Source organism: Taeniopygia guttata, chromosome 1, assembly GCF_048771995.1.
Source record: "Taeniopygia guttata chromosome 1, bTaeGut7.mat, whole genome shotgun sequence".
Taxonomy (NCBI): Eukaryota; Metazoa; Chordata; class Aves; order Passeriformes; family Estrildidae; genus Taeniopygia; species Taeniopygia guttata.
Window position 1 is genome coordinate 21260562 of NC_133024.1, and position 25775 is coordinate 21286336.

At 41.4% G+C, this 25775-nt stretch overlaps 2 protein-coding genes across 5 annotated transcripts in view; both read left to right on the forward strand.

The window, feature by feature from the left end:
- The first annotated feature begins 23 nt into the window (after positions 1-23).
- SFT2D2 (SFT2 domain containing 2) lies at positions 24-18348 on the forward strand. 4 transcript variants are annotated; one of them, XR_012054234.1, is made up of 9 exons: positions 24-207; positions 664-750; positions 1069-1154; positions 2252-2333; positions 4367-4402; positions 4532-4590; positions 5333-5362; positions 15590-15736; positions 18214-18348. XR_012054234.1 is itself a non-coding variant. In XM_002193856.6 (8 exons), exons 1-8 carry the CDS (start codon positions 368-370, stop codon positions 5995-5997), a joined length of 483 nt encoding a protein of 160 aa, XP_002193892.2. In that variant the 5' UTR covers positions 295-367; the 3' UTR covers positions 5998-10326. The 4 variants fall into 4 exon arrangements, 1 of the variants encoding a protein (XP_002193892.2); XR_003958643.3 differs by lacking the exon at positions 24-207 and adding an exon at positions 295-430; XR_003958644.3 differs by lacking the exons at positions 24-207; positions 15590-15736; positions 18214-18348 and adding exons at positions 295-430; positions 5958-10326 and having other exon boundaries at positions 4532-4684.
- TBX19 (T-box transcription factor 19) overlaps positions 18303-25775 on the forward strand; it is a 14928-nt gene continuing 7455 nt past the window's right edge. The window contains exons 1-3 of the mRNA XM_030265283.4: positions 18303-18435; positions 18628-18857; positions 24416-24680. Coding sequence (XP_030121143.1) covers positions 18661-18857; positions 24416-24680 — 462 coding nt within the window. The 5' untranslated portion in view covers positions 18303-18435; positions 18628-18660. The remainder of the gene's footprint in view (positions 18436-18627; positions 18858-24415; positions 24681-25775) is intronic.

A 25775-nucleotide genomic window follows, 5' to 3' on the forward strand; every position in this document is an offset into this window, starting at 1 on the left:
AATTGAAATAACAACTTGTGATGTTGAATTTTTGGTTTCTAGTAGGACATTGCATTCACATACCTTTATCTGGCAGGAGACTGCTAGGCTCATTACGAAAATAAAGGCAGGAGAAGAGGCACAGTCGTGGGATTAAAATGAAACCTCACTGACTATAAAATGAATTTTGCTACTGCCAAGCGATGGATTGGAAAGTGTTGGGAGGAGGTAGGATATATCACATCTGGACTACATCCCCCGGCAGGCTGGGCGCCGCCCCGCCGGCCTTACCCCTACCTGTGGCGTGCAGGTGGGCGCGGTGGTTGCCGGGGCTGGTAGTCCCTGGGGAGGGCAGGGCATTCCGGCCGGCCGGGCGGGGTGCGGAGCCATGGACAAGCTGAAGCGGGTGCTGAGCGGCCGCGACGCGGAGGAGCCGAGCGGCCTGGCCGAGGTAGCGCTGCCGCCGCCGGGCGAGGGCCCGGCCGCCCGTCCCCGGTGTGCTCGGCGTGGGGGCGCTGCCCCGCGGTTCCCGGAGACGCGGCATGGCCCGCTTCCCGCGGGACACTCGGGAGGGTGCCTGAGCGGACACGGCGCGGCAGAGCCTAAAAGGAAGTTTTCGCCCTCGGTAGGACGGGGGAGCCACAAGTAAACAAGTTTCGCTTTTGTTTTTCTCCCCGTTTCCAGGTTATCGATGCGACTTCCTTAGGTTGGGGCACCCGAGTGAAAGGTTTCATTGCGTGTTTTGCGATCGGATGTCTGTGCTCGATCTTGGTAAGGACCTCTTGCTAGATCTCCCCAATATTTGAGTTTCGGGAGCCCAGATAATTACAGCCCCTCTGTGCTGTTGCTTGATTTTCCCCAGTCTCTGCGGAGACGTTTGACTCGCTTCCAGTTAGATGCAATACGCTGACTCTTAATAAGAATACCAGTAAATGTGATTTACTTTCCTATGCGTGATTTTACAGTTTGGCTTGAAGTTTTCTTAAGATTTCTTTTGTGACATGACACTTCTTGGATATATATATTAGTTTCAGTTTAAAACCTGTTAATTTCCCCCCAACTCCTTTCTCTCTAAATGTTCCTTTTCAGGGTAGTTGTCTGCTATGGATACCAAAGAAAGGGCTGGTATTCTTTGCGGTGTTTTATACCCTGGGGAATATTGCATCCATTGGGAGGTAACAATCTTTATATATAATTTCTGTAATACAGATGAGAAACAAAAGCAGAATGATAGTGCATGAGTGGTAGAAGCTGTTGCATTTGCGAGAGAAGATTTGCTTTTGTAGATAATTTTCTTGTTGAATTCTACAGAACAGCATTTCCGCACTAGTGCAGTGAAATGGTAAAGAAAATTTTAATTTTGTTTATTGTTTTTAGTAATGCATTCAAGGTAAAAGTTGCTCATCAATAAACAGGAATCACACTCATGCTGTGAACATGAGGTTTTTTTATTTTGTTGGTTCCTCCTCCCCCAGATAAAAATAGTTCTTTGCCATTTTGCATTTGGAAGTGCTCCATGTATTTTGGTGATTATGCTTGGGGCAGTCTGTCAGGGCAAGCATATGTAGTAAGACTTCATGGCCATCTAGGTTCTTAAAGCAAAGCCCTACATACTCTGTGACAGGCCCAGCTTTCTGTGATTCTGGAAACTTATCGTGATGCAGGAAATCATAAATAATGCTTCCAATGGAATTGGAAGTAATATGCTAATGAGCAGAATAATATAGTATATGAGGCAGAAATATCACTTTAGATAAATGTTTCACCTTGTATACTTCATCCAGTATCCATCACCAGCGCCCTAAATGAGGCTGCAGATCTGGTAAGGGATCAGAGAATGGATCCGGGCATGAAAACAGCCTTTTATGTAGAGGAATTGAGCTGGATTACCTGGCAATCCATGCAGAACCTCTGTGGATGGTGTTGTTGAAAAGCAGATTTTAAAAGCATTTTTGAAAAGCAGGTTAGAAAAGCATCTGTCAAGGATGATGTGATTTGAGCTGACCTTGGCCTGCACTTCTAACTTGATAGTTCTGCTCTGCTTCTCTTAATTTTAACAGAACAAGCGTGAATGAAATTGTAAATACCTTGCACAAAGAAAAGGAGGAATGGATTTTGTCTCATTATATAATCCCATTTCTTTTGTTATGCCGCACTGATCGCCATAACAACACAGTGTACTGATGCCCCTATGGCAGCAGAAAGTCTAATCTTACAGAGTTTTGCTTTTGCCTTTCTCATTTCCGTGTTCATTTCGACTTGTTTTTCCCAGCACCATGTTTCTTATGGGACCAATGAAACAATTGAAGCGGATGTTTGAGCCCACACGTTTGATTGCTACTATTGTTATGCTAGTAAGTATCCAGGGAGTCACTTTGAACTCATATAAACCTGGCAGCAATTTTCATTCGAGCCAGCTGTGGCTCAGGATGTGTCTGGAGGTGTTTTTTTGGTTGGTGTTTTTTTGACTTTTCTTAAAATGTCAAACACTGCATATGTACTGTAGTGGAACGGTAAGTGTGGCACCAGAAAATCACCTCTCTGGTAAACAAAACTGAGCTGAAGCCAGCTTGTTTTGCTAAATGAACATTAAGGGTCTGTGGCTGGTGTGTGTGAACCATGCATATGCTTTTTTAGGGTGCTTGAGGTCACAACATCATATTTATGTGTTGCCTAATAAGTGAATGATGGGAAACTAATTTTTTTTAAGTTGTACTATGGATGTTGCTAGATATTTTATTTTGCATAATTTTGTCATTTTATATTCTAATTGCCTTGAAGGAGCTGTGTAGGTATTTCTACCTAGATAAAATCATCTCTTCATGACAAAGCAAATGGGGAAACTGTGCCTTGGTCACCTTGCATTAGGGATCATCCCAGCTGGCTGATAGCTTCAGGTTTTGAAACTTGTATAACAGAATGAAATTGCAAATTCAACATTCAGTGGAGTCACCCTTAGAATTACTTTATTTTCAGAAGATGGAAGTTATAGCAAACCTTGTGTTGTGTGTGTTTCTCTGTCTGAAAGTTGCTGATAAGTTTCAGACTGACTCTTCTTTAAAGTACACAGTTGGGTTTTTTTTTGTCTCTGCAACTTTCCTGTTTGCTTCTGGCAAGTTAAAAAGTTGAAAGGTACTTCAACTTGCATGAAACTCCCATTTTCAGTCTGAATATCCTCAGAGTGCTTGCTTGTATCAGCACTTCCCAATTTCTCTTTACAAATCCAGAGATGCTGCAGAGCTTGAGAAATTGACTGTGTATGCTTGCAGATCCAAGCAAGAAGCTACTGTGTGGTGTGTGTGTGTGCTTTGCATGCATTCAGGATGCCTGGAGTAAGGAGAATTCCTGGAATAATGTTCACTGGGATAAAGCCAGTCATTAGATGTATGATGCACATTTAGACCAATATACAAATCGCCACCTTAAAACTAATGGAAGAACTGCATTTGTTGTCAGTACTGGTTGAGCTCAAGTGTATGATTTCATTGGCAATGCATGTCTTAGTGTCTGAATATGCAGTACTTGATGGGAGTTTTTTTCCATTCTAGCAGCAAGATGCACATTATAATCTCTAATTGCACAATGGTGCATGTGTATCTAAAGGCTGTTGGATGCTGATGAAGGGAGAGGAATTATCAGCATCTATCATAGATAAATGAGCTGTCAATCTTAAATTGAAAATGAAAACTAACAGAAGGCTTCTGTTAGAACTGAAGATTAAAGCAGAAAATGATCCTACTACCCCCCAAGATTTTACCTATAGTAAAGAAAGTAAAGAAAGTAAAGTGCAACTCTGAAAACAGAAAAAGTGCTGGTTTGAATGACTGTGCCTTACTTCAATATATACACAGGAGAGCTAGAAAGCAATAGCCCAAAATTCTTGAAAGTGTAGCATGGCTTTAATTGGTGAGCTTTTCAATGCCATGGTAGCCATGTAATCATCAGGAACTGTGCAGAAGCAGAAAGACTAAGAGTGGTATGTGAAAAGTCTTTTGAAAGTGGTATTTTAAAAGTCTTACTTATGCAAAATGATGAATTATGGTGTGTGCCTGTGACACCAAGAAGTGTGTGGGATGGAGTAGGGACCTGCGAAGGAGCTGTAGGAACCTCTTCCTCTTGCTCCTTTGCAGCCATAAAATCATTTTCTGGAGATACCAGGCTGATATTTCCTGATTGCTTTAATTCACTTCAGAAACGTAATAGCAAGAGCACTTTAAATGCAAGGAACCTTTAAATACGAGGAACTCTTATGATGCAGAATTGAATTAAACTGGTAAATGATGTAATTAATTTCTGTCTCTGTGAAGGACCCCATTACAGTGTTGCAAATATTCACAGAATCTGGAGTTGTTTCTATTTTTAATTAAAATAATTTGTTTTCTTCTAGTTGTGCCTCATACTAACACTGTGTTCTGCTTTCTGGGTGAGTACTCGAGTCCTGTATGTATATATAACTGGAGTTAATGTAATTGGAGTGTGTTTTAAAAGTAAGATTCTTACACTGTTGTCTCTGCTGTGTTTCTTCCCCCCTCCCCTCTCCTCTCCCCTCCAGTGGCGTAAGGCAGGACTCGCGCTGCTTTTCTGCATCTTACAGTTTTTTGCCATGGCATGGTGAGTGATTTCCTCCCTGCACACTCCACTTTCTGTTGCACCTGACACCAGTGGCTGAATTGTGAGTGGATTTTGACATGGAGTTTGGTGGAAGGTAAATTTTTTGCTTGTCAATCCCTTAGATTCAAGACAATGTGTCAGTGAGGAGCTGACCTTTTCCCACTTCTTGGTCTCTCCCGCAACCTCTCAACAGAGGCTCTGGAGACAAGCGCAGGGCTCCATTTCTACAGGAAGTTCCTTTGATTTCTCTGAGCTTGAACTGAGCTTAGTTTTTTTTTCCTTTTAAATCAATGTGTTGCCTACTATCTTGTATTTCTCTTTTACATTCTCCTTCTGAATTTGTCTCGTTCAGAGACCAAATTATGCCAGTCAAACTGTCAGTGTTCTTCATGTTAACATATGATCTGTTTAAAGTCACCTAAGGAGTGCACAAACTGATATAGACACCTAGTCAGCCCTTAACTCTAATCATGCCTACCTGTAGGTGTTGGAGCATAAAGAATACTGGATGCAGGACAGCTGTGTTTAAAATGCTTTCACAACATCCCCCTCTATTTTGCCAGTGTTTGATACCCTGGCTGGGTTAAGATGGCTTGCAAAGATACTCCTTCCTGTTACTCACAAACTCAAAGCTTCATTTTGGTTATGTAACTTGCAGTTTAGAGTATCAGAGAAGTTGTTCTTCTTTGTGATTCTAATAAAATCTGACATGAAAAGTAACTTTCAAAATCTTTCTTCTTAGGTACAGCATTTCCTTCATACCATATGCGAGGTAAGCTTTCCTACTCTTTTACTCTTTGTCATTTTGAGGTTTAATCATACAGAAGATTAGTTTAGAGAAGCATTGTCATATGTGGCTTTAGAAAGTTTTTCACAGTGCCAGAAATAAAACAAGCATCTTCTCTAGTGGGAGAACACAAATGGAGAAAATGAGAGGGCTTCCCACAGAAATATATAAGCCTGCTGACCAAATACTGAGCATAAGGCTTGCCTTTGGAATGCCTGAATGCTGGTCCAAACTGCTACTAAACAAGTGTATTCTTCTGTGTCCCTTTTGTCCTGTTCTCCCCTATGAGCGCCGTCCTGTGTGAGCACAGAGCTGTGTCTCCTGCCCCACCTTCTTCAGTGCCCTGCCTCAGTGCAGCCTTGCAGGTGTCACTTCTGCAGCAGGTGGGCACTGATCACACCTGCTTGTCTCTAAAGCACTTGTGTAGTCGTGCAAATCATGTTAATGCAATGAATACATCGTAAGCTGATCTCTACAGTCCTCAGTGTCATTGGGATAGCAGCATGGAATGACTCTTGCCAAATAATGTAACTGAGGTGGCTCTGATTCTCTTGTGTTTTTTTCTTTCTCCTACCTGTAGGGATGCTGTGAAGAAATGTGTTTCAGTCTGTCTGTCCTAACAGGAATACTGGATGCCTCACAAAGTTCTAGGAAGTTCTGGGTAGAACTGTGTTGGGATTACTGTGTTGTGTAGTTTCCTATTTCTGTCTTGAACACGTGCCTTTCAGCTGCTTGTTAGAAGCTCCTAGTGTTACACCTGGTGTCTGCAGTTGCTTGGGTTTGTAAGCAATGGTGTCTGTGGGACAGGGGGCTTGTGATCAAATGGAATTCAGTCTGGCAGAAGAACTGGGCAGAGGCCCATAATTTGTTATGGTGATTCTTGCATAAATTCATGTGTTTGGTTTTGCTAAAGTTTCAAAGTAATGGGTGAAGTCTATAGGGTGAAGACCTTGGCTGTGATGGGACTGTGCCAGTTCTAGAGTTGAAAACTGATTTCTTACCAACAACTTGGGATTTTTTAAAATAGCCTCAAGTCACTTAATCTTTGCACTGTTTGCCTTGGATAATGGAATATTGGTATTCTTTCTTTTCCTGTCTCTCTTGCAAAATTTTAGTTTTATGAAACTTCTAAAAGATGCAATTTGAAAAGCAAACACAGTTGTGGACTAACCATGAAATGTTTGCATCTTTAATGAAATATTTAATTCTCAGTCCATACTGTTAGTATTTCCTTAAAATACATAAAGGGGACATTTTCACCTGAAAAATCTTGATCCTGTTGGAAAAGCACTTGTGAAATAAGGTCCATTGATATTTTCAGCTACCAAGACCTTGAGTTCTTTTCCTTGCTCATGATTGCACGGTAGGAAGCTGACATTTTTCACATGAAGTGAGGTGCTTCTCTTCTCCTTCAGCTGTAGCATAAGAGCAATGCAAAGGGCTTAGTAGGTGAGCAATAAAAGAGTTTATGTATATCCTTCATCAGAGGACAAACTGTCATAAGGTAGAAATGGGCTATTGTTTTTAAGGAGCCTGGGTCAGGGAGAAGACATTTTCTGAACTTGTAAATAAGTTAAAACTCCAAAATTTTTCTTTGTTTCTTTGTAAGTGGAATCAGTTTTCTTCCTGTTAAAACTCTTACACACACCAGTGAACTTCTCTGCCTGGAGGAGAAAGTACAAAATTCTGTTGCCTGTGGTAACAAGGAAAGCGTGAAACAATCCTGCTGCCAGCTCCAAACAAGTGCTGAGCAGTCTGTATCCAAATTCCAAGGCCGCTCTGTGTTCTCTTCATCTTCTGAGCTACGTATAATCATTTACTCCCACAGCATTGCAGTGGTCAGTTTAATATCTGAGCACAGATTCCTGCTTCTGCTGTGTGAGATAGTGTTTAACTGCTTTCCCCTTTCCTCTTACCAGACTGTCTTGCTGAAGCCCGTGTTTAAGATTATGGTTTTCCAGTGCACTCTAGTGGGAACTGAGGCATCTCTTCCTCAATCTACCAGGAGTTTAGTTGTTTAAAAGCATTGTGTTTGCATGCCAAGTGTATCCCTGACTTGTATTACAAAGACTTTAATATAGGAAAAATCTGGATCTCCTTGGCTGTGAAGTATAAGCTCACAGTGAAGGCAAATAGTTTTGTGAAAGTGCCCAAGAAATTAATTAATCCAAAATCTTAAATTGAAGTGTCCTTCTGATAATTTATAAAGTGCACTACCACCCACCTGTAAGGATCCTGTAAAAAAAATATCAAAGATTCCCTTTTACAGATAGTATGAAAGGGACATTTTGACGAGTGTTCTGTGGATTCCAGGTGGCCAGAATTACTGTTGCAAAGGCAACTGAATGGAAAGATGGCATTGATGTTGGAATGAAACAGTTATGCAGATTCAAGTACTGTGTCCTGGCACTTTTTTTACCTCCCAGGATTTAGAAGTTAGTTTTGAAATAAATGTGTTGACTATTGCTCTTCTTGAAAATATGATTTGGTTAAATTCCCAAGACAGACTGGGAATTAAAGAAAACTGATCTTTCTTTTCCCTGGCTGATCTGAGACAAGTGTCTAAACTGATGTATGTCTTTTTTTATCAGGGACTAAGTTCAAAACCTAATTTACATCAGTCAAAGAACCTATACCAGTCTTCTCTTAGGACTTTGATAATATTTACAGAATTCCTTTGTGTAAGGGAAATTGAAATGCATCCCTAATGCCTTTTACATTCCAATTATTCCTTTAATTTTAGCATCTCTGAATGTCTCTGGAAAAAGGTACAAGCACAGTATCCATTATTTCTCCTTCCCTCTCCAGCTAAGTTACATTAACTCTGATCATCATTCCAGGTTCAGCAGCCACGATAACAGAATTTGACTTTTGGGATTCTTTTTGATTACTTCAGAGTAGGAGGAGTACATGCCTTTTGCTTATTCCTTGTCTAGCTTGGGCAGAATTCTGGTAGCCTGACTCTCTGGCAGTTCTTCTGGAAGAACAGTACGATTGGGCATGGTGAATATTAGTTTTTCAACATGCACTAGTTCTAGCTACCTAGAACCTTTTAGCTGGCTCTTGTGAACACAGCCAAGTAGGAAGTTTATGAAAATATCAATAGATGGCACATAAATGGGTTTTTGTCCTTTCCCCCTCTCAGTTTAAAACTGTAATTCCAGCTTCACAGCCTTTTATTCAGGAAGAGAGAACAAATCTTCATTTGACTGCACAGCACATGAGGCTAAGCAATTGTGCCTTTACAGGAAGGGAACTCAAGGGAAGATGACAAGGATCACAAGAGTGCCACTGGGGTTTATGTTGCCCTTTGGTGTTGTATTCTGTTCCTGGCAACATCAGACAGTAGGAGAGACTTGCCATATTCTTCCCAGTATGTGAAACATACTCAGGGCTTGTTGCTTCATCTACAAGTAGTTTTTATTTAAAATAGCTCTCCCAGAACAAAACTCTTTAGATTCTTACTAAATTTTATATGGTTGTAGTGAGGCTGTTGACAAGTTTATCAGCAAAAGAAATTTCCACTTAACTGAAGTACTTTATTTTATTTGATTTTTACATAACTGGGGAGTAAACTATATGAATATTCCCTCCTGAGTAGTTTTCAATCTGAATTAGATGATATCATGATACCTTTTTTTTTGGTCATTAAACCTACTTTGTGTTACATTTTGATATCATCAGCTTTGGTTATCTGCTTGGCAGGAAGCATGGTGGGTATTTCTGAAGCCTTCCATCTCACTGTCCTTGTGGGTAGGAATGTTTGTTGTGTGTGCTCTACTGCAAATAGAGAGTTTGTGGTTGGAATCATAAAGCTCCTTCCTTCCCAAAGTCCTTGCTCTGTTGCCTACAGCAGTTAAAGCTGACTTCCGTAAGGAAACTTTTCGATGTTGGGTGCCCATCTCCGTAAGATTTGGTGTTCTAACAAAGTGCTTTTTGCTCAGCCTGTTGACCAATTTGCCCACTTTTTTTTCACTTTTTGCTGTACAGATAACATAACCTCAACCAAGCAGCCTTAGCATACAGTTCTAGCATGGAATTTGTATGTCCTGTATCAGCTGACTTTCCAGCTATATTAGGGAGGGAAATAGGGAGGGTGGTAGTAATCTGTTCCCAACGTCCTGAGACTCTATACATTAAAATGTGGAATTTTTTTTTTTTACTACTTCAATGTTTTGCTCTGTTTCATGTGGTAAAGTCCATTATGAATACTGGTACTATCTGAAATGAAAACACATCCAGGTCAAAAGTGCATGTTTGGTTTGCCCAATAAACATTGAATGTGTTACTTTTGTTGTGAAATGTTGTAGGTAGAACTGAAATGGTTCAACACTGATGATGTGAACAATTTAATGTCATTTAGTATTTATAGTAATAAGATTATTCAGGAGCTGTTGCAAAAACCAAGGAGGAATTTTCTGCCACAAGTTGAAATTCTTTTCAGAAACCATGTTTTTAAAAGGAAAGTGTATTGGGCTCTATGTGTGCTGCAGACTTCCTGAGAAAAGCTCTTCCTTCATTTTGGGACTTAATCATGTTCATGAAAGTGAGATCACTGTGCTATTGTAAACTGAGGAGGAGGAGGATGTTTAAACACATTTGTCTTAAATACTGATGTTTACATCCATAGCAAATACTGGCCATTTTGGAGGGAAAGCACACAAATGGTTTATTGTCTTAAAACCATGTGTCTCGCTGTAATGTGACTAAATTTTTTACCAGCTGTGGAATTGTTTAGTAAAATAAAAACCAAACTCTGAAATTCTCTGCAATGTTTTATACTGTTACTGGTTGTGTTTGCTGATGTGCTTTTTCTGTGCATTTACACGGTTTGATTTCTACTTTGATAAACATCTTTTTTTCTGACTTACAACTTTCTCGTAAATGAAGTGAAACCCTTACAAGTGCTGTTTATTTCCTTCAATAAAGTTATCACTGCATTAAATTAATTGTTCTTATGGTCAATGTTCTTAATGTTCTTAGGGGTTTTTAGGCAATGCTGATTCTCCTGATGATGCTGAAATTGCTGTGGATAGTTTCTTTCCTTTTGTTTGTGTGTTTGGTTTATTTAAAGTTATTGTCCTGTCCTCACTTCCTTTGCTGTGCACACAGCTTGTACTGCTTGGGGGACTTTTTGTGCCACCAATGTTTTGCAGTAGCTTCATCCAGCAGTTACAGGCACCTAGGCAACTGGTTGGCATGAGTGGAGTTGTTAAAGTGAGGATGATATTTTTATTCTTATTTATTGACCTCAAGAGTCAACCTAGGTATGCCAACAAGCTATCCTTAGTCCATGCTACAGAGGAAATAATGCCTGGTGTTATTCTGTCAGCAAAGACAACAGGAAGTAACATCCTTCTGAAATAAATATGCTTTGAGTGTTGATGTACACTCAATAAAATGTAAATTAAGTAAATTATCAATGATTTATGAAGTGTTAAAAATAATTAGAGACAATTATTTTATTTTTCTTAGCTTTCAAAGAGCTGGTCTGTTTAAGTGTGTGCCTACTATGCATCCAAAGACCTGTCATGGTTTAATATTCTTTGGCAGTGTATCAAGGCTGTGTGTGCATTAGGCTGTTCATGGTATGTTACACTTTCTTCTAACTGACAGGCAGGTGGGTTTTTTCCCTGTCTGCATGGGTGGTGGTGAGACTTGTGTGCTATGGGAGACTGTGTTAAGTTTTCACTTATCTTTTTTTCTTGGTTTTTTTGATTGTTCTTCTAAGCAAGCTCTATCTCACAGATGACTGAACTGAAATTTCTGTCCTACAGGAAACTCCAAAGTTGTGTTTGGAATACTAGCAGCAGCTTGTCTTCTGTAGTGTAGAAACCTAAGAGTTTGCATTTTATCTTTTTGAAAAGGTTAGAATGTCCCAGGAATGTCGGAAAGCTGGATGCATCTGTCATATGAAGGCAACTGCGATTTCTCAAAGAGCAATAAATCCTTTCTGTGTCTAATAGCTTAGAGGTATTTTGCTTGCCTAACTCAACCTCCTGTATAACAACAAAGCTGTTGAACTTTGCCACTTCATTCTCATGCTGAGATCTTAATACTTGAATGATTAAAAAAAAAAAAAAGTGAAATCCTCATTTGAAATCCCTAAACAATGATCAGCTGCCCCAAAGCGCATTCTGTTGATGCATGAATTTGCACCTTAGAAATGCTCTGAAATGGTTTGTCAGTTCTGCTAGACCATCTAGTTCCTGAATCCCATTGCCTTGCAAAGTCACCAGCATTCAAATTCAGTGACAAGGCTCATGGAATGCTGCTGTAATGTCTGCCCCTTTCCCTTCTTCCTCAAGGTCTGATTTGCAAGAGAAGGTATTTAATGGATGTGAGCCATCCCTTTCCTGTTGAGCTCAGCTTTGGTTGCAATATGTGTGGGGGTACAGGCTTATACCTGACCAGCCATGAAGTGCTGGAGATTCCTAAAGGGAAAAAAATTCTGTTTTTCTCACTTTTCAGAAGTTAGCTGCTGGTGAATTAGAGATGGAATAGTCTATCTAAGCTGCCAATCTTTGGGATTGCTATTTTAAGTTAGCCTGGTTAAAACCCTTTTAAGTGTCTCTTGCGTTCCCTTGTGGCATCTCTAAGAGAAGTTATTCCTGAGAATACATGCTTCAAAACCTCTGTGGAATAAGTGTGGAGTAACATGGGTGTAGTGTAAAAATGGTACAATGAAAGTATCACCTGGTCAGCATGATTTTATTGCAGCTGAGGGGCTGTCATGCCCTAAAAGCTGGGGAAGTACTGGAAGATGGAGGGGGGCTTTGTACAGGGCACATAATGAGAGGACAAGGGTGAACAGCTTCCTACTGGAAGAGGGGAGGTTTAGATTAAGGATTAGGAAGAAATCCTTTACTGTGAGAGTAGTGAGGCACAGGAAAAGATTGCCCAGAGATGCTCGTGATGCCCTATCCCTGGAAGTGTTCAAGGCCAGGCTGGATGGCGATCTGAGCAACTTGGAAGGTGGAAGGTGTCCCTGCCCATTGCAGGGGGGCTGGAACGAGATCTTCAAAGTCCCTTCCAACCCAAACCATTCTATGATGCAATATGTGGTGTGAAAATAAAGTATTTTAAGATGGGCATGTGCTCCTGTGGTTTCTGTTTGCGTGTAACAGGACGTGTCAGGCTTATCACTTTTGACAGAATCAACTCCTTCAACAAAGTTATAGTTGCAGCTTGTTAACCCTCATCATTAGCTTTAACCAACACATCCAGGTCAAAAGTGCATGTTTAGTTTGCCCAATAAACATTGAATGTGTTACTTTTGTTGTGAAATGTTGTAGGTAGAACTTAAAGCTTTGCTTAGAATCTCCTACCTTTAAAATTATTTTCTTTATCTTAAAGATGCGAACAGTAATAGTTTCTTCCTCTAGGTTGTAATTCATGTCTGAAGACATCGCTGAAGATCTTCAAGTAAAAAAAAAAACCAAATGAGGGAAAATTATAATTATTGTTTAAAACAAACTAAGTTACATTCATCACCAGCCTGACTACATATACTTGGTTTGCTGTCAATGTTTTGGTGAGGGGGGCTACAGGGGTAGCTTCCCTGGGAAGCTGCCAGAAGCTTCCTGTACACTGATAGTGCCTAGGCCAGCTGGTTCCAAGATGAACCCACTGCTGGCCCAGGCTGAACCCACCAGCAAGTGTGGTAGTGCCTCTGGGGTAATGTATTTGAGGAGAAACAACCCTTGCACTACCGCAGCCAAAGAGATGGGAGAGAATTTCTGAGAGAAAAAGCCCTGCAGACACCAAGGTCAGTGGAGAAGGAGGGACAGGAGGTGTTCCAGGTACCAGAGCAGAGATTCCCCTGCAGCCCATGAGGTGAGGCAGCTGTGCCTCAATTGCCCATGGAGATACATGGGGATGCAGAGACCCACCTGCCAGAGCAGCTGGATGCCCATAGGAGGCTGTGATTTGTGGGAGACCCAAGCTGGAGCAGACTCCTGGACAGAGGAGCCCACACTGGAGCAGGTTTGCTGGCAGGACTTGTGACCCTGCAGAGGACCCATACTGCAGCAGCCTGTTCCTGAAGGATTGCACCCCATGGAAGTGACCCATACTAGAGCACTATGTGAAAAACTGAAGGCTATGGGAAGAACTGATGGAGAAGTTCATGGAGGACTGTTTTCTATAGGAGGACTCCTATGCTGGAGCAGGGGAAGAGTGTGAGGAGCCCTTCCACTGAGAAGGTCACTGGCAGGGAAGGAGAAGAGAAAACCAGGAGGAAAGTTAGGCCTAGGAATAAATGAGAGGTGGAGGGAAGGTGTTTAACATTTGGTTTTATTTCTTATTAGCTTATACTCAGTTTTGATTGGTAATAAATTAATTTCCCCAAGTAAAGCTTGCTTTGCCAATGTTGGCAACTGGTGAGTGGTCTCTCCCTGCCCTTACTTCAACCCATGAGCCTTTTGTAACATTTTCTCTGTCCCTGCTGAGGAGGGCAGAGGATGGAAGAGACAGCGTGGTACCCATCCTTTGGCGGATACCTGGCACCCATCCAGGGTCAACCCATCACACTACATTAAGGTTTTTTCTTTGGGTTTGGTTTTTTTTTTTCTTCCTTGTCCATTTAAAAAGCAGAAAGATTGTTGTGGAAAGCCTTCCCTGCTCTCTGGGCTCAGAATTAATCTCAGTATAATCTCAGTTATAACACCAGACAGGGAGGTACCACTCAAACAAGCTGCCTGCTTTTCTGCTAAAAACATACCCGGGGGAAGTTATTGAAACTGTGCCCTCACCCTGACATTAATGAAAAGGCTAATCTTCTTTAAGTCTTCTCTGGCCTAGAAATCTCTTAAGGGGTTGGACACATGATTAAAAAGCAGAAGGAAAGCAGCTGTCTTTTTATGCTTTGTCAATTTTTCTGTGGTAGTTGATAGGTGTTGATTTCCTGGGAGTGTCATGGTGATAGAGGTTATATTTCCCTGTGTTGTTGGGACTCAGTGTTCAGAGGGGGTTTAGTTGAATGCTGCAGTGGGAGCTTTGGAGATGGAAAGAATGAGTCTTATTTTCTGCAATTTCATCTAATGATGAAGGGCTGCCTTTTCTTTGGAAACATGCAGCTAAAGGCCAAAAAACAGCTATCCAATGTCAAGGCAAGACAGGACTCTTTAATTACCTTTTTTCTTGTTTGCTTTTCCCCCCCTCCTTTCTGTGTACCTCTCCAGCTGGTGGCCAGGGGCATATAAGAACAAGCTTAATTAGAAAGTCAAAAATAACCCCTTGCTTTTTCCTGCTGAAACTTAGTGAGTGAAGTCTAATAAGAATTGCAGGATTGTTCTGATTGCTCTTTCACTGCTCTCCCCGGTCCTCATTGCTTCATTTAAAATGTGAGTTACTAAATTCTTATTAGTGAATTGGAGATGATTGTGGGTGTTGAGCTTCCATTCTGAGCTAGTTCTGCCTGTCTGTGATCCACAAGGAGTCTGATCCTTGCTTGGAAGGGCCCAGCTCTCCCAGCTGGGTTTCAGGGAAAGCTTTCAAATGTGCAGGTTTTGTAGGGGCATTTTCTGTTCCTTCTTCCACCCCTACTGATTTGCTTGTCCAATTAAATGGGTAGTAAGTGCAAGAGGGGCAATAAATAGTCCCCCCTTGCAGTGGCACTGGCTGTCGGTCACCAGAAACATCTACTGTGCTCCTCTGTAAGTCCAGCTACCTTTTCTTCAAATGTTAGGTTCAGGGAATTTTAACTTCCAGCCCAAGAAATTACCTACATCTGAGAATGGATTGTTCTCTCTGTCCTGGCAATACCTACAGCTAGTGACATTTATCTGTTTGGGCCTCTGTTCCAGCACTTGTAGACATGGCAAAATTAATCTTGAAAGAAAGTAAGATAAAGAAGGGTTGTTTGGAAAGCATTCCAAGTTTTTATTTAGGGGAATGGAGGGGCAAAACATTAGAGGATGTCTCTCACTTCTCCTAAAACAGTCTAAAGATTCAAAGTAAATTTCCACAGGTAATATTTTTGTAAGTGAAAAGCCAACAATAAACAAATACCTGGGATTCTGAATCTCTCTGGTTTCTGTTCTGCAGCCCTCTCTCATGGCAGCTGTGTGACACAGAGACAGTGCACAATGCAAAGAAGTCTCATTCATAGAATCTGGAAGTGTGTTTTTAATTAAATCTCAGGCCCAAGTACATTCAGCTGGTCATGCGCTTGCATATGTGTAAACTTATTTTTTTGGTTAATTCTTTTAGGTTGGAAAGATGGAAAGATGTGTCAGTGGTGAACTCTGCCTTCTGCTACATACAACATAAATTGCTCTTAGGCTGAACTCTTAGAGTTGAAACAACCTTCCCCATGCTGAGAATAGTAATTGGGCTGTTCCCACTAACCAACTACAGGTAACTACTCTCATTTTGGAAAAAGCTATGGTTTTAGGTGTCCTGAGCTATGGTAACATAATTACTAAAGTTCAAACTGTGTGAAAGTCAGGTATCTTGAGCTGTTAGATTTGTGGTTTATTTTTTCCTCTGGACACTAGATTTTCCAGAATCAGACACCTTGTATGAGTGATAACCATAAGCACACAAGTGTTACCCACTTCTGGGATCTGAAAGTGCATTTTATTACTGTGCAGAATACAAGTTTTAGTATGATACTCCAAAGTTAAAACCTTCATGCTTCTCCCTTAGGGATGCTAGCTGTAAAAAAATCCAGTCTTATTGATGAAAAATTCTCAATCCCAACCCATTGCTGGAATAGGTGCATTATCTGTTCCTTCCATACAGCCCTCCTTCTCCACAGCTCAGTCCCAGGAGTGCTTTGGGCAAGCAGTGCACTCCAAGCAGGTCCTCCCTTTCTTTTGCTTTATGGCAGCCTCCATTTCTAATCCATTTTTGCTGAGCATATTCTTTACCTACTGCTACCCACTACTTTATGGTAGTGATGTACCAGTGTCTGCTGGTGAGAGACTTTCACTTCCTCATTTGGAAACTCTTGCACCAATGTGAACTGTTGTTGCTTTTTCGCATGCTTTTGGTTTCCTTTAAGTTCTAAGCATCTTGAGGAAGGTAGATGGGATCTGATTTTTTGAGGCTCTAATCCAGTATCACTCCAGTCGCAGCCCTGCAGGAGAGATGGGCAGTGAGTACTTCTGAAAGCCAGGTTGCTTCTGTTTTTATTTGTCTATAGAAAGAACTGTGTGTAACTACTGGATTATTATGGCTTTTATGAGCTGTTGTCTCTTTACCTGCCTTAACTTTGAATATCCTAATTTTTGAGCAACTGTATCTAAACAGGCTGCATGGAAATAGGGCTTCAGCTGGAAAAAAAGAAAAAAAAACCCGAAGTAATATACACCTGTTTTAGAAGTTCCTGAAAACCTGAAGATGTTTAATTAAAATTCATGGTACTTTCAGCAGCTCAAATTTCTCTGTTTATTTGCATCTATAGTATAATAAAATTTAAAATTCCCTCATATATTTTCCTATGCAATTTCTATGCCATTTGATCACATGCAGGGAAAAATTACAGCAGTAGCTTCTCTCTCCTCTTTGAGTATTTGGAAAGGTGAACCCAAACATAAACATATTCCATTTACACCAGCATGCCTGAGATGCAATTATTTTTTCAAGTGCAAAGTGGTACCCTTCCAGGTACTCAAATATCCTATAGATTAGACGTAGATTCTTTAGTTGTTCAGCAGTGAAAGTGGGCTGTTTAACAACTAGAACTTGCTAACTGACACCTACTAATGTAACTCACCTGAGTTTACTTATAGAATAATCTAGGTATTTTGGTTATCAGTTGACAATTAAAAAATGAAGAGGGGAAGAGGTGTCAGAATGTGAAGTTTGAAAGCAACATAGACTCACAGAATTATTTGGGCTGCAAGGGTGCCAAATAAGGTGCCATCAAGCTCTGGCCATTGTTGTTTAGGTGGATGGTACCTCTCAGTTTTTTTAAAGGCGAGATTGGTTGAGCCTTGTCAAATGATGGATATAACTTAAATTTTCTTTTACGAAGCCTGCCATGCTCTTTTTTGTCTGTAAAAATCCCAAAAAAGGTCCACCAAATCATTTTGTCTTTCTAAAAGAGACAGAAGCACAGAAATCCAGCAGGGACTGTTGAATGAAAGACTGCAAAATTCTCAATAAGCAGACAGAAAATGTATTTCTCTAAAAATGACCTCTAGGACTATGTTTTCATAATCAAGTCCCTGACTGTGCCTTGTCCAACAGAACAGAAATTTTAAAGACATTAGCAGAGATAGATGTATCAGGAAAAGTTAGATACTCCAGCATTTGTTCTATTCCAAAGCCCAGTGTTTACAGGTCACTGTTATTTGTGGGGCTTCCACTTAACCCTCCAGCAGGGGACTGAACCCACATCTCTTGTCTCCTTGAATGCTGAAATTGTTGGAGTCCTCAGTAAAATGGTGTCTTTTTTGTGGAGGGCATGTGTTGTTGGATCAGGCTTGTCAGAGAAGGTCTGAGGATGAGGTGAGAGGGAATGACTTTTTGGGATGCTAAGGGAGCTTTTGCATGAGATGGACCTTGAGCTTGTCAGCAGTGCCAGGTCTCAGACAGTTAAGCTCATCCCAGCCCTAGAAGTGTGTGGTCTGTCCTGGAAATGCAGCCGGAGGAGTATTCAGCCACCTGTTTTGTGAATGACAGTGGGACCAAGGGATGGACACAATATCCATCAACAATGGAGCTTAGGGATTCCTTGTGCACTGAAACCTCCATGCAGAAAGGTATTTTAATATTATATTTTTATTTAGGAATGTAGAGGAATGAGGTTAATGCATTTCTGCAACATTCATGGTGAAAATATTTTAAGACAACCTTCTCTGTATAACTACCTTGACTCTTCCCAGCTCCTTCAGTTAGAGTCTGCACCAGCATGAATGCAATTTCCATGCATTGTTTCAGTCTGGAAATGAAACAATTTTCATTAATGGAAACCTGGTTCTCAAGCAGAACAATTAGACCCACTTCAGGTTGAAAAAAGATAAAAGCATGCTAATTTGGATGGAGGACTCTTCTTTCAAGGCAGCCAATTGAGTCATCAGCCAGCCACCCACCTGACTGTCTAACAGGTAATTAGGAGATAGTCCTCTTTTTGTGTGGAGCGTGTGTGCGTAAACCTCCACACACTGGTGTCACTGCCCATTGGGACTTCCAGGGGAAAGAGCTAGGCAGTGGCAAAAGAGTGTGGAGAGCACATTTGTCAGACGGTGCCCAATGAATTGACTTCTTTTTAATTTGGCTTATTATTTTTGTCTTTTCAGCAGCTACCTGAAGTTTCTGGCAGTAAAGCTGTCATGGCAGAGCTGGGCTGCAAAAAACCCAGCGACTGCACCGTCTCCAGGCTCCTCAGCATAGTGGAGAGTGAACTCCAGGCTGGGAGGGACAAAGGTGACCCCACAGAGAAACAGCTCCAGGTTGTCTTGGAGGATGCGACGCTCTGGCAGAGATTCAGGGAAGTCACTAATGAGATGATCGTGACCAAGAATGGCAGGTGAGTGATCTGCTCAGCACTGTGGGCTCAATAGAGGTGACAGCCAGGGGGGTTAAGATCTACAATAATAAACTGTGTCTGCAATGAGCACACCAGAGTTTATAGGGGACTGCAGCCTTGCAGTCTGCTAAAACCAGTGTATGAAAAAGACGGGGTGACCTTGCTTCTTTTTGGTCACTGCCAAACCATTCCTCCTATGAAGCATGCTGGAAAAATAGATAGACTAACTTGTGATTGCACAAAAAGGAAACTTTTGCAAGGGAATACCTCTCAAAACCTTTGTATTGACTTCTTATTGCTAATAATCATCAGTCTATATTAGCAAGTCCTCATCTGTAGGCTTCAAATTACTGCACAGAAACAGATTGGTGTTGTTAGACCCAGCTGCAGTTCCCATCCCTCTGGGTGGTATTAACAGCTTGTACGAGCAGCCAGTACCACAGTGGGTACAATAAAACTGCCCTATGTGCTCTGTCTGTATGTGCAGTCTGAATTGCATGGTCCCACAGTTGTTGCTGGTGCCCTTAGAAACAAGTGTGGAATATTGCTTAGTATACACTGTTTTAGAAGGACAAAACATTGTGGTATAAATGGATCACACGTCTCACTATTTGGGGAACATAGAAAGGCACAGGAAAAGAGTGGAAAATCTGGTGAGAAGGATGCTAATTCTGAATCAGGCACTAGCTTGAAGAAGGCTCTCCACAGAGGTTCTGCTCTGAACTGGGCTGACAGCAGAGTCCAGCCCATAACAGACAAGCAGCTAGCAGAACAAGATTTGCACAGTGTCACTAAGGTTTTTATTTAATTTATCTTCACCAGCCTTTTGCTGCTGCCCACCCCAGCTGTTTCCTCAACATGCACATGTTTTACAAGAGCTCTCAGGAGATCCACATAGAAGAGAGAAATTAAGAGACACAGAGAAAGATTTACTCATGTGGTGTGACTTTCAGTAATTTTGCAGACTTTGATTTTGCAGAATTTGTAGCGGAAATTACTGTTGACTGTAACTTGATTAGGGACATAGGTGAAAGAAGTAAAAATGAAAAATCTAGTCTATTGGATCAGCAAGGTGATTCTGCAGAGAGAAGTTACCTTCCCAAAATACCAGCTCTTGGTGTAAGAGCATTGTTGCCATTCTGATTCCTCCTAACAACCTATACTGATAGAAATCTGCTGCTGAGGTTCTTTTTATATCGTGAAACTGCTTTTGCTTCATTTAAATTGCTTTGAAAACTGCTGTTAGGCTACAGATAACTTCTAAATGGACTTTCACTTGGTGTACAGTAGCTTAAATTGTCTCTTTAGCAGTGTAAGGGACTAAAATGGGGTAAGATGGGTTTGTCTCTGACTAATTAAATTGGTACAAAGAATCACACCTTACCAACAGGGTTTTTTCAGTTTCTTTCCTCTCAGCTAATGAAAATCATGACTTCATGGTGATACTAGTTCCTTCTGAAATGTCAGGGTGAATGTGTAGATAAAATCTTATTATAATGTTGGTAAGGGAATATTTTGTTATCTGAATATGCCTGGGTACTTTTTATTTCATTGTGTAAGCTGCCTGATTTTTTAATTTTAACTTATACACTCCTTATCAGCCTGATTCTACTTTTCCTATAGTCAGTGACATCTCTAGAAATGTCAGTGAGAGCAGAAATAGAATTCTTTATGATTAAACTACAGCAAGATTAAAAATTACAAAAGTATGTCATACTGCCATTTGCATTTATCTTTTTAACATAGTTACTGTAGCAGAGACCATGAAAAAGAATCTCTGCATTTCTGAAAGTATTTTTCATCAAAAAACACAGCATCACACTAAAACAAAGAAAATACAGACCGTGGCCTCAAGCAAAGAACTCTGAACCATGCTATTCAAAAGAAGACAAACTTGAGACAATTTCCTGTGAGTGCTGAGTTTTTCTCAGGTTCAGAATTCTTCAGTGATTGTCTCCAGAGAGAGTCTCAGTAGAAAAAAATATTGATCTTATTCTGCTGCTGCTAAATGAGTACAACTAAACCATTCTTGCTGAAGGGTAGATGAATACTTTTGAAAACTGTGTTCTACAATGAGAGAGAAGAGCCAGCCTGAACTTTTGCGTGTGAAAACTAAAACAGTTGGTGTGGACGGACACTTTGTCAGCAAAACTCAGAAATTAAAGAGAAACCCGATACAAGAGTGTCCCAGAGAAAGAAAGTCTAATTGATTAGTGTTTCTCAAGTGTCAAATTCTAGTATGCACAATTCTATCTGCTCTGAGTCATCTCTAATTGGTACTGAGGGTCCCAAAATGTCACAGTTAGATGAACCAACTTCAGTGTTTATATACAGATATGTCTCCATGGCTGTATCATACTTCATTATAATAATCACCTGCCCTAGCAATATGCCTAGGGGAAATATTCTGAACAGGATAGACATCATTAACATTGAAACGTGTGCTATATCACAAAATACATCCCAGTGGGTGTAGCTGATACAGTGGGAAACCATCTCCTATTTTACTCAGACCTATTGTATTCAATTGACACTTCAATATCAAATGCAGTGTTATCTGACTGAGTAGGTTTCCTCTCTCAGTGTTTATGCCATACTAGCTAGGCAGTATCTTGAGACTTTGCAATCCCTGTTATTGCCTGGAGACAGGGAGGTGCCACTGTTCCCCTCTTTGTATGGGGCGAATCCATAGGGGATCAGTGCAGGCAGCCATGACGGGGGGAAAGAAGCCCTTTCCAGGCTTGAATGCTAAAGCAACTTTACTGGTTACTGCACATTTAAGTTTGATATCAAACATCTTCCCACTCAAGGTCTGTACTGTGGAGTAATTGCAGCAGATTTGCTCCAAATAAAATGAAGAGGCTGAAGGGCTTGGCTATTGCAGCGATGGAAGTCACGTGTGCACCTACCTGATCATTGAAACAAACATTCTGACTGAAACAAATCTGGAGAAATCACAATTTGCCATGCTAAAAGACAGATTTTAACAGTAAAGCCACTTAATCAGCAGAACATGTTAGGTGGTAAGTTTTCCATCGTTAGACTCTGTACAGTCAAAACATGCTGGTCCAAGTGAGGCAGGGAATTACTGGGAGCGAAGCCGGTTAACACAGGGAAGTGCTCTAATCTTAGTGCTACAGGAGGTTAAAATGGATGGTGACAGTATTCTCTTCTGGATTGGTCTATAGGTCCTTTGGGGATAAACTTGAGCCTCTCAAATAAAAAGGCAGAGCAGTCTGCCTACATTGTGGGCAGAGGAATTAACAATCTGCGTGTAACACAGACAGCTCTCCACAATCTAGTGAAATTAAATTTTCATGTGGATTAATTTTCTCCTCTAATTAAATTTCAGCTATGTATCTAAATGTGTTCCTTTGAACCTTAACTGGAGGAGATCTAAGCATTGGAAGGAGCAATGCTTCCATATTTTTTATCATGTCCCAGTTTGGTGCATCCTGATCAGAAAGACACCATATAGTGTGTATATCCTTGATTAAGGTTCTATTTAACTAGAAAGGTCATGGCTCACAGTACTTTGGAGACCAGTGGGGAGTGCTGCTCCTCAGGGATCAGTACTGGGACTAGAGCTTTTCATTACCTTTGTTGGTGACAGGGGCACACCATCGGCAAGCTTGCCAGCACCCCCCCGGTGTGTGCTCGAGTTGACGTGTGGAGGAAAGGGATGTCATCCAGAGGGATCTGGATAGGTTTGAGAGCAGGGCCTGCACAGACTTCATAAAGTGAACTTTGTGGTTCTGTGTTAAAATGCGGGCTGGATGGAGAATAGGTTCAGAGCAATCCTGAGGACAAGGACTCAGGAGTGTTGGTGGACAAGAAGCACAACATGACCCAGCAATGTGCACTGACAGTCCAGAAAGCCAAACACATCCTGGGCTGCATCTAAAGCAGTGCAGCCAGCAGGGTGAGGGAGGGGAGTGTGACCCTCTGCTCCACTCTGTGCGACTCTACCTGGAGTGCTGCATCCAGCTCTGGAGCCTCCAGTACAGGAAGGACATGGATCTGTTGGAGCAAGTCTGGAGGACAGAACCTCTCCTATGAGGAAAAGCTTAGATAGCTGACGTTGCTCAGCCTGGAGTGGAGAGAGATATAGCATCCTCCCAGTACCTAAAGGGGGCTGCAAGAGAGCTGGAGAGGGACTTTATAAGGACATGGAGTGATACAAGGAGTGGTGATGAACTGGAAAAGGCTGCCCCATGAAGCTGTGGGTGCCTCATCCCTGGAGGTGGTTCAAGGCCAGACTGAATGAGGCTCGGAGCAACCTGGTCCAGTGGAATGGGCTGGGGACACCAATCCAGGGACTGCAACAAGATAATCGTTAAGGTCCCTTCCAACCCAAAGCATTCTATGATATCTTCTTCAATACTGCACTGACCCTGTATCAGCAAGTATTAATATTAGATGAAAATTTTCAAATTTATCAAAATCTGTCTTTTCCTGTCAGCAGAAGCTGCTGAATGCATGCAGCAAAAACTATATCAAGGTATCCAGACAGGTGAGTGGGATGTCATGATTGTTAGCAATTTGCATTTGGGTGTCACTAGAGAGTATGATTGCAGGGGAAGAGGCTTCCAGTGTCCTTTGAGACAGCCTGGAGTTTCAGGTCCCTTCTTGTGTATTTTGGATGTCTTGTATGGCTGCCTAAGCCTCAAGAACTACCTTACCTTAGCCCCATGGCTATGGACCTCAGGCTATTCCTCTGGTTGCTCAGTGTACTCTCTCTGTACCCATAGAACAAAGGCCTTCAGAGATTCGTTTGCTTTCATTGGAATTTATGGTCCATAAAAATGTGGCATGGAGAAATGGCATTTGCCAGGAGAGGTCAGCAGGGAGATGTCTGGGGCAGGGAAGCTGGTTACTCATGGAAGAGGAATGTAGGAGGTGATATGTAACAGCAATTACATGTATTTCTTGACAAGCTAAGAAGCTTAATGACTAGGAATACATTTTCTGGGAGACACCTCTGTTCTGATGTCCACATGTTATTCCCAGTTGCTGAAAGTCTTGGATCGCTACTAGCTCTATTGCTGCAGACTTTCAGGCACTGAGGTGCCAATTCAGAGCTGTGTGGCATCGATCACCAGCACTGGGACAAATAAAAAACCACTGAAAATCAAGTTGTGAGCTCTTGCAAATCTCCTTTACAAAAGAAAAAAAATAATAAAAGGGGATTGAGGAAAGGTGGCATTGGACCTTTGGGCACAAAAGGACCATTTTTTCCAAAACAAAGCAAAGGCAGGATTTCAGTTTTAAACACACAAGATAATGGAAGGCTGGGTAGAAGTTTAGAGCTCGCATGTGAGATGGAACTAAAAGCAAAAGGACATGTTCAAGCTGCTGAGGTCAGGGAATATGGAAGTATGGGAACAAATTACTGGAGAAACTGCCAAATGCAAGGTCTGATGGCAAGGGTGGATTGAAGGAAGGGAGGATGTTTTTTATACTGAGCTAGTCAGTGAGCACCTGGAAACAAACATACTGAGGAGAGTCTTTCAAGAGCACTTTCCAGTGGTGTCCTGCTTTTTTGTTTCCCTGGCCAGGCGGATGTTCCCTGTTTTGAAGATCAGCGTGTCAGGCTTGGATCCTAATGCCATGTACTCCTTCCTGCTGGACTTTGCTCCGACTGATGGCCACCGCTGGAAGTATATCAATGGAGAATGGGTGCCAGCTGGGAAACCAGAGCCACCGAACCACAGCTGTGTCTACATCCACCCAGACTCTCCCAACTTTGGGGCCCACTGGATGAAAGCTGCCATTTCCTTCAGCAAAGTCAAACTTACCAACAAGCTCAATGGGAGTGGGCAGGTATGGCCTGATGTTTCCACATCACCTTTTGGCTTCAATTGCAAGCACCTACCAATCAAGAAATATCAAGGGTACATTTATATAATTACAGAAGCCCTTACAGGCCTCTTCACCCACAGATGCCAATTATTCTCTGGAGGCCAAATATAAACAGGGATAAACAGGCCTTAATTGGCACTTTCAGATTTTAATGGACTTCTTGATGTTAAGAGAGACAGAGTGCTGTGGTTTACTTAATCGTCAGGGGTCTTTTCAGATTTGATCTTGTGTGCTGGGGATTTTTACATAGGACTTCAGAGAAAGGGGGGGAAATGGCCACGGGTATTAGGTTTTTGTTGTGCTCCCCAATGTTGTTTGGTGTAAGTGGAATGTTGGCAGGAGTCAGATGGCAGAATAAAAGGCTGCTCCTAAATGAAATAATTACTATGTCTGTTTCTGCATCATGATAATTATCAATACTCTATTGAATCAGCTTTGGCCTTTGGAAAGAAACCACATGTACCAGAAATAAGTGACTTTCTCTTTGAACTGCTTAAAAATGCAAACAGGAAAATTAATTTTGTTTCATATTTTATTTTTGATGATGCATCTAAAGACAAAATGTTGCACAAGACCTTTTGTTCACTTGTTTGTTTGGTACAAAACTCCTATGGTGGATGATACTTGTCAGCCCAGAATCAATTTCTTTCATGTAAATGTTATGTGCTCTCAATTTGTTATTTCCATTAGGTTTGTGAGGAACCTCCGTAAGCTTAGTGCTCTGATGAGGAAATTATCTCAGGTTTTACAGATTGGAGAACAGGAAGATGATCTGACTTTTCCTTAGTCATATGTGGAACCAGCACACAAGAACTATTGTAGAGCATAGAACAGGATCTGAATTTGCAAATGCTTGTCATATGTCTAGGATCTCAGAAAAGTCAAAAGCCTCAGAAAAATATGCACTTGGGGAAAAAAAGCTACAGGAAACTTGGAGGGTCAAAGAGTCCCTGGGGAAAAAATCAGGGGAACACTCTGTATATATATGAAGGAGAGGAAAATAGTAGAAAGTAGGAGAGAAAAAGCTGTATGAGAAACAGGATCCAAACAAAAGTT